General features: G+C 45.2%; 1 protein-coding gene across 6 annotated transcripts in view; it reads right to left on the bottom strand.

Annotated features, from left to right (window-relative positions):
* Positions 1-15,257, bottom strand: part of FRMD4A (FERM domain containing 4A) — a 357,683-nt gene that overhangs the window by 196,425 nt on the left and 146,001 nt on the right. The window contains exon 1 of one of the 6 annotated variants that reach the window (XM_039730875.1): positions 12,892-13,249. The exons of 4 other annotated variants lie outside the window; for them this stretch is intronic. In XM_039730875.1, coding sequence (XP_039586809.1) covers positions 12,892-12,957 — 66 coding nt within the window. In that variant the 5' untranslated portion in view covers positions 12,958-13,249. Of the gene's footprint in view, positions 1-12,891; positions 13,250-15,257 lie in introns of those variants that run through there. One more of the 6 variants, XM_039730870.1, reaches the window with a different exon arrangement.

The following is a 15,257-nucleotide window of genomic DNA, read 5'->3' on the forward strand; positions in this document are numbered from 1 at the left end:
GCTTACCCTTTCCACACTGCGTCTCCTCAGTGATCCATATGGTATTTTGAATAAAAGTCTTCGGGTCCTACCCGGAGTCACAGCTGTCTGTACTACCATAGTGCAGAGCTAACTCGTGTGTGTGAGAGAGAGAGAGAGTTCACAGCACACACAGGCTTCCCTTGAAATAACTTAGTCTCATCTAGATTTCCCAACTATCAAATAGCTGAGTGGGTTTTCACATCAGACCATATGAGTCAAGATGTGGCTTGTTTGAAAGAAGGAGGGGGGAAATGGGAAAAACAAAATTAAAAAAAGGAAACCCCAAGCCTTGTAACCTTAACAACATGCTTCAAGCAGCATATCTTTAGCTCCCTTCTGTTTCTTGGTGTAGTTTGCTCAGCAGGATTGCTGTGCCATAGAGGTGGAAGAATTAAGCTTCTGGGGAGAATGTTCCAAAAACGTCAAGCCCGCTTCTTGTTGCTACAGATGGTAACCAGGTCAGTTGTCTAATCAAAGCTCTATCTGAGTTATTATACGTTTTGCCATGTGACTGCAGACCCCTCTGGTTTGCTGTACAGTAGATCACATGTTCACCTTAAAAAGAATATCTGGTGTATCCCCATCTGGTGCAGAGATTAGTGTTAATTCCTGGGTTCAGATATTCCTCCCTCCTAGATGCTGGAAAGCACAGAGCCAGAGCAGAGGGCTCAGGCAGCTCCTCTGGGCTGCTCAGCTGAACTGAGGGCTCACAGATCCAGGCTCTGTGTGGCACAGAGCAGCACATGCATCCCAACAGAGAACAGGCAGTACCACTCACATCCACATCACTGAAATCACTGGGTGATGCCTGCAGCTTCTATGTGTACTCACTCACTCACAAAAATGATTATGTTGCAGTCTGTGATTGTGAAGTGTTACTTTCAGAAAGCCACTCTCAATGTCTACATAGTGGTTTTTTTTTTTTTCTCTTATAAAACCAGTTTAGAGGCTAGAAAAGTTTGAAACTTTATTTATACTCTAAATCATACACACATGCTTTGGAAAGGGGAAAAATACATTCCCTTCCCACAACCTTTCTGTAAGAGCAGGAGTTGTCCTAAAGCAGCCAGGTATAATGCTGTGCTTTTATAGGAAAGTGTTTTGGATGTTGTGTTCATTTCCACATTCTGTTAGAGGTATTGGTCCACATGCAGTTTAGAGTTAATGTGTGCAAAGTGGGAACTTCTCAACCCAGCAATTCTTTAGTGGCACTCTGAATTTGCCCAGTAAAATGGAAAAGATGTTGGCCCATGTCCCTTTCCTTGAAGCAGTCTAGCTGGGAGAGCAAAAATCTGCTGAGTTGAGAGAGCCAATCCCTTCCTCCATGTATTGTTCTCATTTTAATGCAAAACTAAAAATACTTTGTTTTGATCCAAGTCCAAAAGCTGGGATGAAGGTGCTAGGGACATGACATTAAAGAAACCATTTCAAATAAAAAAAAAAGCAACTCTATCTGCTGAGCATATGTACATGCATTAAAACCAGTCATAGGGAAAAAACTGCAGCTTGATGTGGGAAACTCTAAATATTAACACAATTGGCCTTTGTTCATAATGAGTTCCATATGTCTCTTGCCAAAGAGAGTGAAAGAGACAGGAAAAGATGGAAATATCTTAAGCATGACTGACTTATATAGGTTCTTTATGTGGAATAGGTGTACAGTTAGGGTCTTTGCTTCTTGCAGGTTTTTTTTAATGATTGTTAGTGCCCTCTTTGCTATCTCACAGCCTGCCTACCTCTTTTTGTCAAGCCTGAAGTGGCTGGCATTTCCCATGGGGAGCCTTTGCCTGCATCAGCAGAGCCCCTGGGGACTGACTGCTGGAGAAAGAGGGCAAAGGTGGTAGCAATTATCCTTGCTGGGAGCTTTTCCTGAATAAAAGCTGAGTCATGCTGGAGTCAGGACCTCGGGGGTGAGTGTTTCATACAAGAGCAGAGCAGCAAAGGTGTCCCTGTTCACCCCATCCAAAGCCCTGGGTGGGGCTGCTGCCGACACCAGCCTCCTTCCCCAGGAGCTCTCATATTCCTGTGAGCATGTTCTCCTTCCTGCAGGTCCAGCTCATGGAAATAACAGCTCTGTAGATAGAAATTTATCCACTAGAGGGGACAAAGAGCCACTAGACACATGGGGATGTGTCTGTAAGCCATCAGGCTCCAGGACCAGGAACAGACAGTCCAGTGGTACCAGCATGAAACACCACACCCTGATATTCTCCACAGGGGAAATGGGAGCTCTCATTTAGTCATTTCCACAAGCCTCAGGTGTTTTTGCCTAGATTTTTAGGTCTTGCCAATGAAATGCAAATCTGTGTATTGTTCAAGGCAGCTGAATGGTAGGTAATAAAAATACTCTTTACAGGAAACATCTTGCACACGTAAAAAGTAGAAGAAATCCATCCCTTATCATGTTACTGGAACCAATTCCAATAAGATCTCCATACATCCCACTGGGCTTGACTCCTTGCTCCCTCAGTGTGATGCACCCCAGGCACAACTCTATGGGTACTCTCCATGTAAAACTGGAGACCTGGACCCACTGTGACACTTCTGTTTCATTCCTCATTTCCCAGGTGCTATGAACCTGGAAAAAGGAAGCCAAAACTTAATCATCAGGACTGTGGAACCATCCAGGAGGATGAGATGTTTGCTTTATATTTTTTGTTCAAAGCATATTGGTAGGCAACTATATAGGGCAGTCTACTAGAATTCATTTGGTAGGTTGCCTAAAGGTAGTAATGTAAAACATGCTCCCATGAGGGTCTCTCTAGTTGTTCCCAGAGGATGAATCTGGGTGCTTGTGGCAGGCACAAGCACATCCAAGGGCACTTCAGCCCATTAAATTTGGGATTTGCCTCTGGAGATCCCCCTTTCCCATTTAGGGGGCTACAGATGCAGATTGAGATGACCAAGCTCATCACTGAGACTTTATTTAACTGCACTGTCTGCAGAGACCATCTACAGCTGAACAGCACAGTAGGAAATAAATCCCCAAATATTCTAAGGGAGGATCCTGACCTTGCCTCCACAGACCCTCAGAAGGGACACACTGTATTTACTAACTGCTGAAAGACAAGGCTCTTTAAAGCAGTGGATGCTTTTCAGTACTAATTGCAGGCTGCCAGGAACAGGGTTTGTGGTCACAATGCATCAGAGGAAAGGATATCCAATGGATTGCTATTTGGACTAGATTTTTTTTGGTCTTTAATGAAAAGGAGAAAGGAACCATTTACTGCTGCAAAGTGTGTCTTATATTTGCAACACAGGAGTCAAGTTTCAAGTCAGGGTACTCCCAGCAGAGATCAGTGAATGGAAACCAGTGAGAGCAGTGGCACAGACTGAAATGCAGTGAGTGGTATCCATCAGATCTATCAATATGGCATTGTAAAATTGAAAAGTCACTCACTACAGAAAAATCCACTTAAGTTCGGTATTCCATGAAGACACAAGTATGGCAACAGATTGAGGGGGAAATAAGGATAATTTGCAGCTCCTGGCAGTATTTTCCACCCTGGACAATATCTATGGTTTGTCAGTAGCAAAGCCAAATTCTTCCCTGGAGCCCTGATAGGGAAACCACTTCTATTTGAGCTCTTTAGCAGCTCCTATTAATCTTTGTGGGATTTCTTACTTCCCACTGTAAGCAATCTTCCCTAGCTATTTTGTTAGAAAGATGAGGAGAACAGAGCTTCCCCAGAGCTTTGGGGCTGCAAACCCTACAGTGACTTAGCTTACATTTTATTGCACTCAGAATCAGTCTGCAAAGGAAATTGCCTTGTTGGGAGTGAAAGATGTGCAGAGGTTGTCATTGCAAATCCAGCTTGCCTTTGATTTAAAAAAAAGCTAAACAATTTTCCAGTCTTACATGGTGTTTTACAGAGAAATGTTATGATCACTCTAGCCTGGGGAGGGATGTGGGAAAACACACTGTGTGCAGCTCCATTCCCATGTGAGTCCTTTCCATTGGAGCTGGCAATAACCCAGCAGTGCAGGGGTGAGAGAGAGAGAGAGGTTCTTTGTGGTCCCCAGCCACAGAAAGCCTGGGGGCAGGGCTGTGTCACATCAGGGGCCACATGCACCATCCTGTCCCTGTCTCCCCTGGGCAAGCAGCTCATGGGAGTACCTTTGCTGTGTGCAACTATGCAGGGTGGATATAAGAGTCAGCCCCACACTGGAACAGAGATGTGGGCTTTGTTTCACTCTGTTTTGGTGCTCTGGGTCATCAAGGTGGTGTTGGACTGCACGTGCAGCATGCCCATCACTTGTACTAACAAAGGCCAAGGGGAATTTGGGCTCCTGTCACAAATGCACATCATGCTGCAGCACAGTTGTTTAGCTGCAGTTCACAGATGTGTTAGTGGGTCTGATTAGCATAAGCCTAATCAGAAACCCAGAACCAAGCCCTGCTGGACTCAGAAAAGTTAATATCTGATGCACATTGCTATAACACAGAATGCTATATCAGGTGCTCCTAAATGTCCTATTCACTGGCATGCCAGAGTAAATACCTGCATGGCTGCTCATCGGCTGCTTTGTGCACCTCAGCCTTGGGTGTTCATGGGGCATGGCTGGCAGAGCAGAGTGTGAAGCCTGGGATGGCACCTGCTGAACCTGCACCCAGCCAAGCACTTAGGCCCATCAGCTGCTGTGTCCACCAAGCCAAAAAGTTCTTGGCTCAGCCCCTGATGAAAATCATGACACAGGTGTAGACACCCCAGGAAATATCTTCAGGAAAGAGGACAGAGCAACATGCACCTTTCCTCTTCCCCTCCTGCCACCAGGAGCAGCCTCCATCCCACCTCCAGCTCTCCTCTGCATCCTCTGGCCTCTCTGTGGTCCTGGCTGGGGAAGGTGGTCCCAGTCTTTGAGCACCCAGGCAGGTGGGCTCCTGGAAAACTCTGTCCAGAAGAGCAGCAGCAGATAGCAAGCAGGGCCTCTGCTAGATGGAAGGACATTTCCCTTGGGTTTTAGTGTGCTGGCAGGTCAGTTCTTTTCCCACATAACTCACAGAGACAGTAATTAATTAGGGAGGGAACTCGCCTGACCCCACTGCCCTGGAGACACGCCCCTGTAAACATCACGGAGGGATTGAAGGGGCCACCTCTGACTTCCAGGGCTAATATAAACAAAGGAGGAGATATTTGGCAACAATGGCACATTCCCACATGGAGGCTGTGCAGCAGAGGCGGGTGTGATGCACACACGAGCAGGCATGCTCTGAGCTGGGGGATGACTGCACACTATTTCTGCTGGGGGTCTGGTCTAAAGCCTTTGCAAATCCTGGGGACTGCAATGAATGTGTGAATTCTTGGTGCATCTCAGTATCAAATCTTAAAATGTGAGCAGGCTACTCCTGTGGAGTGCTTAGCACTGCTGATTTGCTTCAATTCCTGAAGAAATAGGGGTGTGCTCAGCACGGCATGGAAGGTACTCAGCCTTGAGCTTGATTTAAGCCTTATACAGGATATGTGACATATGGACTATGTCAAACACTGTGAAGATAAATGCTTCTTTGTTCTGTGCAATTTTCTCTCTTTTAAAACTTCATCCTTGTTACACTGCTTTGATTAATCTTAATATATTGTGGGAAAGCATATGTGTCTGTGTGAGGGAAGGAGAGAGAGTTATGTTGCCCCAGGAGAAAGCCACATGAATAGCAGAGAGACCAACATGTCCCTGAAGAAAGCAGGGAAGTAGAAGACCCCTGAGAGATGTTACAAGGGTTTTTTTTAAGCTTTGCCAGACTTGGTAAACAGTGTCTCAGGCAAATTATGTTTTGTAGCTGAAGTCTCACAGACATGGAATAATGATGACTTTTCTCCAAGCGAGGAGAAAACTCTGCTGAAAGAGGAGCTGCTAACACTGGCAAAATACAAACTCAACTTGGTTGTGTTTCATGTATATTTTCTGGACAGATGAAGAAATGTGAAAAGTTTGACTCTCTGGATCTTCAGTCTTGGAACCCTGGAGTCTCTCCCTGTAATCCCTCTCTATTCATACAACAGCCTACCCCAGCTGCAGGACCCACCTGAAGAGGCATTTACCTCTCCTAACTTTGGTCCCTTTTTGTGAGGTTGTCACTTGGACTCCTTTTGTCATAGCTGGAAGGAAATGGGCACTTGCAAGATTTGAGACACCAGATCTGTTTTAGCTTCTTATTTTACTGGGGGTTGAATGAAACCTGAAAGTGTCAATGTCTCCCCACCAATTATGAAGCAAACATGACAACTGGCCACTCTTTGTCTGCCTTGCCAGCTCTCAGAGGCTCTCCTCTGTCTCTTGGTAGCTTTATTTAATTACCTTGTGTTTGCTAACATACCTTTTGGCATTCACACTCCCAGCTCTTTGTTCTCACTGTCTCATGTCTGTGTGTTTTTCAGTATGGTTGGCTGCTCCACAGAGCTCTTCTGTTCCACAAAAGCTCTCTCCCTTTTGGCATTAACACTCCCAGCTCTTTGTTTTCACTGTCTCATGTCTGTGTTTTTCAGTATGGTTGGCTGCTCCACAGAGCTCTTCTGTTCCACAAAAGCTCTCTGAGGGTCAGCAGCACAACCTGACTCTGATGGGAGTTCTCTGCAGCTGATGGCTGTGTGGAGGGTGGCAGCACAGCACTATGGCTTTTCTTCTGCTCTAGGACTGTCCATGGCAGCTGGACCTGGACTGGGCTCAAAAAATGTCTCAACAAACTCATAAAAGGACATCTACTGTGGGCTGCTAAATTTGAAGGTGCTACTTGTGGGTCATGAAACCCTTGAGTACAAGGAACTGGTTGTTGAAGGGTAGCTGTGGGGTTGTGGTTATGCATTTACTCTCTTTTAGAGGTGTCTGTAGGGACCTGATGTTATCTGCTGCTCAAGACATGGTGCTGGGCTACAACATTCACTGGGAAAACCTGATGTGATTATTTTTCATTTCTCAGTTTCAGAAGTGTCTAAACAAAACCTGAGGCAAGCTGCCTAATTAGATCTCTTTAGTGGCACAATCCTGCTAAGCAACCTCAGGTTTTACTGCAGGTCAAGGGGCCTGATTCTGCTTCTCTTCTCTGCACTGCCAAAACTCATGCTGACTCCTATGGTGGAGGGTGAAGCTTTGAATCTCCTGCAAACTGGAAACTGAGGAAAAACTGGGAGATGCTGTAGTTGCCAGAGAGAAAATCATTAGGAGCTGTTTCAAAGACTCAATTTCTCAGATAAATAAACACATGGAAATACCCATTATGTTGCAAGGGGTGAGGTTAGCACCCACACTTCTGCATTATGTATGATTTGTGACTGCTCTGGGTACAAACTTGCTTCTTGCTCTTCGATTAGCAAGCCCTGGCAGCCTGGCAAAGTCACACAATTTATTGCTGCTGTAGAGGTTAATGGATCAATTTACATGTTGATAATGTTTTATTATTACGATGGTTATTAAGAAAAATGTGAGACAGACACCAGGAGTCGATAGCAACTGCAAGAATGTTTGTTTGATTACTTCAGGGAGGGGGACTGCTGTGTCCAGGGCTCATGGTGCAAGTGGTGGTTGAGTTCATCACAACCATCTTCCTGCACCCTCCTGCCTCCAGAGTGTCCTCAGTCCCAGCTATGAGGATGGCCACTGTTTAGTAGTGTTGATGGCATGAGAAAATAGGAAGGTTAATGGTATAATTGCCCAAAGAATGGACAAATTTCACAGCTATCTTTGCCAGAGCATGCTCGGACTGGATCCAAAGTCGCACTTCATGCTTGGCATCAGAGATCTGTGAGACACTGATAGTAGGATTATTCTGCAGTTGTGTGCAGTCTTATACTCTGAAGGGAAGAAATCACCAAACTGAGCTTCTGGAAGTTGTATGTCTACTCCTTTCTAAGTGGGAAGATGGAAGAGGAGGCTGCTTAAATGGCTCCATTTCCCTCTGTCCCAGCTTCTCTATCTGTAACATGAAAAATTATCAGTGCTGATTTTATTGTTGTTTCACTATTTTCAATAAAGAGCCAGGTCAACTAAATGCCCCTCTCTTCATAGCTTAGTTTTAAGAGCTGGAATCTGTGGGTATTGGTAGCCACCACTCCAAATCCTTACTGGGACATGATGGCCTCGTGCCCCTCATAGTGCCACCCCCATTGCCAAAGTCCACCAGGGAGCTCCGTCTCCTCTGGGGTCACTGGCCAAGAGACTTGACTGTCGTTTCAGAGTCTTAGCATTTGAGTCTCTCTCTTTCAAATATCCAGCTGCAGATCTGCTTGGATACAAGGATTTGACTCCCACCTTAATTCCAGTTCATCCCAGGTAATTTCTTCTGACTAGGTTTTGTACTCTTGCTATCTTGGTGTTAACTCTGCCAGAACCTGACCACATGGGGAGGGAGAAGAGCAGCTGTTTCTCTGGGTGATGGAGGAGGCTGGAGCATGGCAAATCTGGATTGCTAATCCACCCAGGGCAAAGCAATCACAGCCCCTCCCCATGCCAGAAAGCCCTCAGAAATTTAATTTCATAAGATACTCTCATATATATACACATGTAGTCTATATATGTAGATATAGATATTTAAAATAGATTTAAAATATATTTTTATATACATATATATACATATATAGATATACATGTAAGTATATATTTTTCTGTGGAGTGTGGTGGGAAGAAGCCTGAGAAGCCAGCTGTGAAAATAGATGTTTGCAGGAATGTAGAAGGAGCTGTGGAGTGTACTGTGGATATGACAGGATGTGTTTGGATGGGCTCTAAGACCCCGGGAACCATTGGAGATAAATTGCCTGTTGTATTCCAGGTGATATCTGGAGTGGGCCAGCACACAGGGTTCATGGTTTAAAGACTTCATCTGAAGGTTTTTTTTCTCTTCTGGGATATCCACTACAGCTCCATCATGTCTACCCTCAGTCTCCTTTTGATGCCAGCTGATGTTTGACTGCCTCAGGCTCACATTCCTAGCAGGATTATTATCCCTTAGCCTGTTTGCTTGAAAGTCTGTTTTTCAGCAGGTCTGAAGCCACATCCATAATGCAAAGCATCCCTCAGTGGGGCAGGCTCTACAATTCTTCTCACTTTCAACCCCTTCCAGACATCCCATGCATGCTGGGCGTGGTATACCCTGGAGGTTTGCTCTACCTGTCCCAAGGCAAGGCCTGGAAGCAGCAAGGTTGATTTTGAGGTTTCCCTCAAAGGTCTTGCTCACAGACTGCTCAAGAATAATTAGTGTATCCAGAGACAAGGAGGGTTAAGCCCAGGGATGCCTGAGCTGTGAAACCAGGATTCAGAGCCTACATTTCATATCCAGACTCCCTTTTCCATGTAGCACACCCGAGGGACTGCTGAGCTTGCCCCTGCACTGCCCCCCTACTTTGGTCCCTGTCTCCCTGTCCAGCTTTCTCCAGACAGCCAAATCCCAGCTCCTCAAGCAGCTGGGTAGCAGCCTGCCGGTGATGACAGCTAATTATGAAATGTCATGTCAGAGGCTTCCCTTTTATCTCATCTTGTCCAGCCCAGCAAAGCTCTCCAGTGCCCTTTGGAAAGAGGGGAAGGAAGTGTCAGAGCAGCACCAGCTGCTTCTCTGATAGTGGGATGACAACATGCCAGAACACCGTGTCCTGTAAGGAAGCGGCAGCTCGTGCCATCTAGATGCAAATCTCTGGTCTCCATAAAAAGAAAGCAAAAATGTTTTTAAAAGTGTTCTCATGTAATACTAGCTTTCCAGAGGAAGTGTTTAACACATCTGCTGGCGAGGCTTGCCATCATCCCTGCAAAACAGCTAAATTCACTCCAGGTGAGTCCCTGCAAGAGAAAAACTTCCAGAGAAAAACTGGCCTGATCCTATAGTTTTTCTTCAGTCTGCATTACCACAGAAGCCAAATTACATCAAGGTGTGTTAGTCTGAGCTGAGCTATGTCTCAGTTTTCATTAGAAACTGGTGGTTGCTTCTCATTTGTTGTCTGCTACAACCTTTTACACTGACAAAATGAGCTTGATAGTTTAGTACGAGCCATTAAAGTGAGCTTTGTCAGGGTCCACTGATCCGGGAATGGGTTACTGCCCCTAAGGTCCCAGAAGCATTAAAACTAAGTTTCTTTGGAAGCAAAAAAAGGTAACTCAAGGCTCCATAGACCACAATTTCCCAATTTTGTAAGTAATCACCTGGTTTGGAGCAGTGGAGGGCACCGAAGAATTGGAAGAGGAGCGTTACGGTGACAGATGGCTTCGCTCTTTCAGCAATAAACCTGACACAGATGAAGATGCATGGCACAGAGCAGACTTCAAGATCATTCCCAGGAGGGTCCTGTTACTCACAGTGTGCCCACAGCCCATCCAGCCCGACCAGTCTGGCCCCATACTCCTCACCAAAATACCCATCTTGCTGCAGCAAAACCCTTGGTAGTGGACCAATGACCTTGGACAGATCTGGCTGCTAGAATGTTCTGTAACAGCCAGAGGTTGACGTTTTGCCCTTCCTTCATCTTGAGTTTTATATTTGCTTTTCTATATCCAGTATATCCAGAGGTAATTTTTAGCATTGCTAAATGAATAGGTGGTTGAAGATCAAACACAGCAGCAAGACAAGGTGATATATGAGTAAAGCCTGAAAACTGTGCCTGATAGTGGTGATTCTGCATGTGGCATTTGATCTAGATTGCCCAAAATTCCTCCTGCCTTAATTCCTTGGTAGGTTTTAGAAGAGCCCAGCTAGCTGCAAACATGGTTGCTCACAAGGGAAATCCTTTTTCCTTGATTTGCATAGAGGCTAAATTGGATTCCCAGCCCTGAGCTGAGATGTGAAGCCTGGACATGCTGCCCTTGGGTCTAACAGCCCCAGGCTCTGCAGAGGACACAGCTGTGACACTGCTGGAGTGTCCCCTGCACAATGCTGCTCACACACCCCTGCTCCTCCAGACCCAGCTGTGCCCAGGGGTGGCACAGCATGGCACTGCACAGACATGTCCCTGCATCACAATTTCTGCTGTGGCTGCTCTGTCCCAGCTGGGGATGTTTCACTGGGTTTCTAGAATTACAAATTTGAGAGACCAGCTCAAAACACAACCTGAGAAGAGCTCTGCTGGTTTAATAAACTGACGTTTCCTGCAGCTCTGGAGAATTTGGCCCATATTTTATTTGGCCAGCTCTCACCCTCACCGCAAAAATCACCAAACCCAGAAACTCATGAGGAGAGGCATTTGGCTGGAATCAACATACGGACATTAAAACAGACAATGGGATGTAAAGAGTCAAGATATGATTCCCTGCTTCCCTGTCTTACAGGGCTGTGTGGCTCCCAGCAAGACAGGAGGCTTTTCACACCCTTCAAACACAGTCAGACACATGTAGGATTGGTCAGCCTCCATCATCCCTGGCTTTCCAGATGTTGTCAGTCTCTGAGATTCTGCTCGGAGCTACCCTGTGCCAAAGGGCTTTAAGCACCCACTGTTCAATGACACCTGTGCCAGGAGGTCTCAGTCCCCCAGGTGTCAAACACCCAAGGCAGTGAAGCAATGCTGAGCTATAAATAGACCAAGAGGAATTGTGGTGCCAAGTTTATCCTGCTACATTTGCAAACACTCCAAAGAAAGCACTGGCCCCTTCCCACACAGAATTACTTTCACAGTGTGCTGTGGTTGTGAGAGGCAGATGTTACATCTTTGCTTGTCATGGGGATTGAAATCCTCAGGGATTTTCCGTAGGATTCACAGTACTGAGAGCTGGGAAAAGGAGTTGAATCCAGAGCATCAAATAATCATTAGGCTGATTCAGATATTACAGCCCAAAGAGTATTTCAGTATAGGGCAGCCTCCAATAATGTTCATCTACCCCACTCTCAGCAGCCTGGGAAAGGGGTAAAGGCACTTTCCAAAGTACTGAGGGAAGATGCCAGCACAGGGAAACTCTAATCCATTTCACAGCACAGATGGACACCTCAATAACTGGACCACAGGCTAGAAATCTGGCAAGATCTCCTGTTTTTCACTTTTGTGGTTGATGCCTAAGATTCCTCATCACCAGACCCTGAAATTTGTAATATTCCATTTAAGCAATGCCAAAAACTCTTCTGAAAATTCAGGTCTCTTGCCATCTCATTTCTTATAGCCTGAATTCAGAGAGTACAGATCACCTTGGCATGACATTTTTTCCACTAAGACAAATGAACTGGCAATCCCTCACTATTACTTTCCATCCCCTCCCACCAAAAAACCTTCCAAAACATGACCATCTCTGACCTTTAGGTGAAATCCATCAAGCTGTGTTGAAAAGGCAAGAATATATTTGGAAATGCTTTGATATTTTTAAGAAACTTTAACATGAGATGATAAAGACAGATTTTTATCTCAGATGTATAGAAGCAGATCATACATTGCTTCACTGAACTTTGATGATTCCAAGGAAGTAAACCCTGATTAGCACTGGTTTAAAGTATTTATACATCCAGGAGTCATAAACTGGATTCTCTTGAAAACACAACTGTTTTGCTTGTTCCTACATCTCTTACAAAATAACCCAAGAGTCAAAATTGTAATTTAATAGCTGTCAAAATCCTAAAGTCAAGGACACCTGATGTCAAGCAATGCACAATTTCAATCTCTGTCAATGCAATAGTTTTACAGAAATATTCCTCAAACTGACCAAATCTCTCCTCGTTTTCACATCACATTTGCAGATGATGCACAAAACCAGTGCAAAATCTGTCCTGTCTTGGATCTCACCTGTTGCAGTTTTGCATGTTATTGCTTGCAGGAGATGCCTGAACCAAAACATATTGGTAGAGTTGGATTACACACAGTTTATCAGGAAAAGTAAAGAAATTAAGCCAATGCAACACTTTGGATATGCCATAAAATTTGTATACTGCCTTCTGAATGATTGGCATCTCAATTTAAAAGGAAATTGTGGCTTACTTACAAACACATCCATTAGTAGGTGCTCCAGCGTCACTTCAATATCCTCTAATTTAGCTGCTAAAGTCATTGTGAAGTCAAACAGAGGAAAGCTGTCAGAAGTCGCAATCCAGAGCGTCTGTGGCCAAATCTAGTTCTCAGACTGTCACAAATGAGTTTCTCACAGATAAGGAAAATCCAAGAAATCAAAACTTAACATCAGAGTCCAGATGACGCCTGGACTCCGTGCCGGCTGTCAGCCCTGCTTGCAGGACTGAGGATTATTCCATGTGTGCAAGATGGGAGCAGAAGCTGCAGCGTGTGTGCTGCCCTCCTTTCAGAGCTCCCCAGCCAGAAGCATGGAGTTATATCTGGGAAACCACAACAGAGGGAGGGAGAGACACACACAGAAGGAGAGAGAGGGGAGGAATGGAATAAACTGCCTTTGACTATGACTGATATTTATAGGACTGCTTGTTTTTGACTCCAGTCCATTTCTCTGTTCATTTCTGACCTTTCACAAATGGCCCAGCACACTGGAGCGTATTGTACAACAGGGGCAGCGGGTCCCACAGAAGTTGGCTGTGACCAGTGCTGGGCCAATTCACACAAGCACTCCATCAATAGCTCTTTGTCACAGCATACCAGGCTCTGCGCCGCAGCAAGTGACAGAGGGGAGCACAGACGTGTAAAAAACAAGGAAACAAAAGTTGTTTGGATACTAATTCTTTCCTAAGAGTATTAATAGATCCCCTTACACACTCCTCAAGGCACTGTCATGCAGTGGTGACTGCTGAGGTTACGTATGGAGGGGAATAACCCCCAAAAATACTGCAGGGTTTCACCCTGCAAACACTGCTTGTGACACATACTCCCACCACTCAACCCTTTCAGCTCTGCAGCATCCTCATCCCCTAAGCACTTCTCAGGACTAGACCCTTCCTTTTACTGTATTTATGGAAAGTTTAAAGCATGAGCCCAAGTGCTTGCTGCTTCTCCACACATCTGCTCCCACTTAACTCAATGGAGAAAAGGTTTCTGCTTGCTTAGCTCTTTGTAGCTCTCACAGCTCCACATGGAGTGGGAAGGTATTGATGGACATGACCCAACCAAAGCAAAACCAAATCAGGTGGAGGTTCCCTTCAAGGATTTTCCATAATGTTAACTGGAACCAGCTAGAACCAACTTTTTGAGGCACAAAAAGGACAAGTACTGAAAGTCTTGATATGGCCAGGACCAGTGTCAAAGTCTTCTGCATCCTAGACAGTGCCAGGTTCATCAAACTGCTTTTCATGATGTTCACATTGCTCAGCCAAATTATTTTTTATTTGACAGGTACCCACATAGCTTGAAATCGGAGAATGAAACCTTGCATGTGATGTATTCCAGACACTGAACAAAAAATATCCACAAGGCTGCTCTAAAGGCCTCAGAAACTGAAGAACATTATTATTTATAAAGGTGTGAGATGGATAGAGTTGATGGAGCTTAGAAGGACCTCTAGTCATAAATTCCACCTAAATATTCTCAGTGTTATAGCTGAAATCACATTTTCAGACATGTACCCATTAGCATCTGAACAGGAGCTGCCTCTGATGGCCGAGTTTTACTAGAAAACAACATGATGGACCATTTGGGACACGTTATGATGGATGGTTTCAACAGCAGAGAAGGACATGCCATTCGTTTTCCAGCTGGACCAACTCTCATTCACACATGGCCCTACATCAGATAGTGGGTTGACTGCTCCAGAAATAAACCCAGCATGGGAAGCTTGTCTACTGCAAAAAAGCCTGTTAATCATTCACATGCTGCCTTGTCATTAAAGGTTTGACAAAGTGTCTGTCTTCACCAGTGTGAGTGGAGGGGTGTTTTAATGAGCGTGGATCAAAACAAAGAGGAATGCATTTGGAGGGAAGGTGGTGGAAACCCAGGGAACCAGAATGCAGTGAGGCAATGAGTGAGCTGGAGTGCATGGCCACAGGGCTTACCACAGACAAGATTTCATGTGTTCTGCTCTCTAGGAAGTATTTGCAGACGAAGATCTGGTAAGGTTTCATTGGCAGAAGAAGAAGGGTGCTGGTAAGGTTTTCATCCTCTCTAGCATGCATGGAAATTCGGAGATTCCAGAAATCTATGGTTTCTACACAAGCAGACTGGGTACAGGGATGCATGATTGGCCTTCTGCAGGTCCCAGGCCCCCAGAGATCAGTGTTTGGGCTGTGTCAGCTGAGCCAGCAGTGCTCCAGCCAGACTGAATCATGCATTTGTCCACCTCTAACTGACCCAACTACTGTCCAACCAGTCTGACCACAACAAGAAATTCACTGGAATCAAACATGTGATCCCTTCTGTCCTCCCCACCCCATTTATTGCACAAAGGCTAAGTGT

Source organism: Passer montanus, unplaced genomic scaffold (assembly GCF_014805655.1).
Source record: "Passer montanus isolate IOZ18808 unplaced genomic scaffold, ASM1480565v1 scaffold74, whole genome shotgun sequence".
NCBI lineage: Eukaryota > Metazoa > Chordata > Aves > Passeriformes > Passeridae > Passer > Passer montanus.